Below are 1927 nucleotides of genomic sequence, written 5' to 3'. Positions count from 1 at the left end.
TTCATACGGACAGACGGACATGGCTAGATTGACTCGGCTATTGATCCTGATCAAGAATATGTATACTTTCTATAGTCGGAAACGCTTCCTTCTACACACTTTTACTTCTGTTACATACTTTTCAACGATTCTACTATACCCCTTGACTCTACGTGTAATGGGTATAATTATGTTTAGTTTGGCAATGGCAGTATATGTAGTATACCAATTTAAACTTCGGTTAACGGATATAAAAATCAAAACCTCTGTGGTTTTCCAACTGGCAAGTCAATGAAAATAATTAAAAAAAACAATAAAATGAAAAAAAGCTAAACAATTTTTAACATATAAATTGCTAGATTAATTACTAGATTTTTTAGTTCCCGAGATCAAGAGGTTACTAGATAATAAATGCATAAACGAAAATTTATTTGATTGAAGACCCTCGAAGGGAGCGTCCCAATAAAGTCAAGTTCCACTGACGTTCACTAGTTGGTAAATTCTGAATGCTTTGCTGATTCTGCTCCTGCAGTCGACGTTGGTTGTCCTTAAACTGCTCAATGGGGTCCTCGAACTGGCGATAGTATCGCAGCACCTCCCTTACATCATTTACTTGGTGTTCGGCAACCAACTGCAGGAAAGCCGTGAGATCAAAGAGCTGGACATCATCATCGTTACCCAGCCACTTTGTGAGCACCAAGCTATTATCGGGATGCATGGGAGTGGTATACGGATCACAGTCCACCACTATCACACGGCTCAGATCCCTGTTAAGATAATCGAGGTTCTTGGTATGCTGACCCTCCACCAAGTCCGTGGCACCTCTTACTAGCCGATAACTTATGTAGCCATAGGGATCTAAAGCATCCAGAAGGGGAAATGCGGTCATACCCTGTTCTGAAGTATATATAACAATTTCAAAATTTCGACTGCACTGCTGAAGAAAGTAATCCACACCAGGTCGCTTTTTAAACCGCCACCCCGTCTGATAAGTCCAATCTGGATGCACCAGTACGTCTTTGATTTCCAGGACTAGTGAATAGGGAGGCTGTATATACGGCGGTGGGACAACGTTTGGCAGCAGCTTTGCCATCTGGGGTTCTTCCATCATTTTTTCATAATACTGAAGTGTGTGCCACATCCTCATTAAGTACTGGCGGAACCAGGGAAGCTGACTGAACTCATCTTCTATGGGACCCCGATGGTCTTCCTCGGGCTTGCCCAGCTTATAGATGGCCCACATGACCATACTGAAGAGACTCCCCAGTACAAAACTGTAGGTATAGAAATTCTTGATTCTACTTAACTTTGGTGGTGAATAGTTTTTGTCGCATCTCTGTACTGTTTTTCTAGCTGTATTAAGGCATATTTTCTCGCATGGACTCAGAAGACGGGTCTTCTTTTTCCCGATGTAACCAATCGACTTATTTAAAGTTCCAAACCATACAATTTTATACATTTGAGTTCGACGTTATTTTTTATTGACTTAAAACACTAAGCCTTGACATGTATGAGCGATTACACCCAAATCCAACAACTTGTTTCGGAAATCCAAACCTTGCAGTATTTATATTGAAAGAAACAAGAGGGAACGTTATAGTCGAACATTACTTTGGCGTAAATTAAAAAATAACAATATCGTGGTGAAAACTAGTGACGATCCCAACCGGAGACCATAGTTCGAATTTAAACTTTTGTGACGAAAAAAGATATTTCATTTAAATATGTCATTATTCGTCACTTTTCATCAAAATATTTGTTGTTCTCCGTTAAAGAAGGAGATTTCGGCTGCGTCTATGAGGCGGACATCTGTGTGCTTTATCTAAACTTTCAAGCTTTTATTGTTACTGAGATCTTGACGTTCATACCAACAGACAGCCCGACAGACATACTGACAGAAATACTGACAGACACGCATGGGCAGGATTCCCGTCGACCTAAACATCTT

At 40.4% G+C, this 1927-nt stretch overlaps 1 protein-coding gene across 2 annotated transcripts; it reads right to left on the bottom strand.

Annotated features, from left to right (window-relative positions):
• Positions 1-391: 391 nt before the first annotated feature.
• LOC6733116 (mitochondrial import inner membrane translocase subunit TIM50-A) lies at positions 392-1506 on the bottom strand. 2 transcript variants are annotated; one of them, XM_044923892.1, is made up of 2 exons: positions 937-1506; positions 392-876 (listed from the first exon to the last, which is right to left on the bottom strand). In XM_044923892.1, exons 1-2 carry the CDS (start codon positions 1436-1438, stop codon positions 407-409), a joined length of 972 nt encoding a protein of 323 aa, XP_044779827.1. In that variant the 5' UTR covers positions 1439-1506; the 3' UTR covers positions 392-406. The 2 variants fall into 2 exon arrangements, with proteins under 2 accessions (XP_044779827.1, XP_002080193.1); XM_002080157.4 differs by having other exon boundaries at positions 392-1505.
• Positions 1507-1927: the final 421 nt, after the last annotated feature.

This window comes from Drosophila simulans, chromosome 2L, assembly GCF_016746395.2.
Source record: "Drosophila simulans strain w501 chromosome 2L, Prin_Dsim_3.1, whole genome shotgun sequence".
In the NCBI taxonomy this organism is placed as follows: Eukaryota; Metazoa; Arthropoda; class Insecta; order Diptera; family Drosophilidae; genus Drosophila; species Drosophila simulans.
Note: the sequence above shows the minus strand (reverse complement) of the source record. Positions and strands in the feature narration are given on the sequence as shown.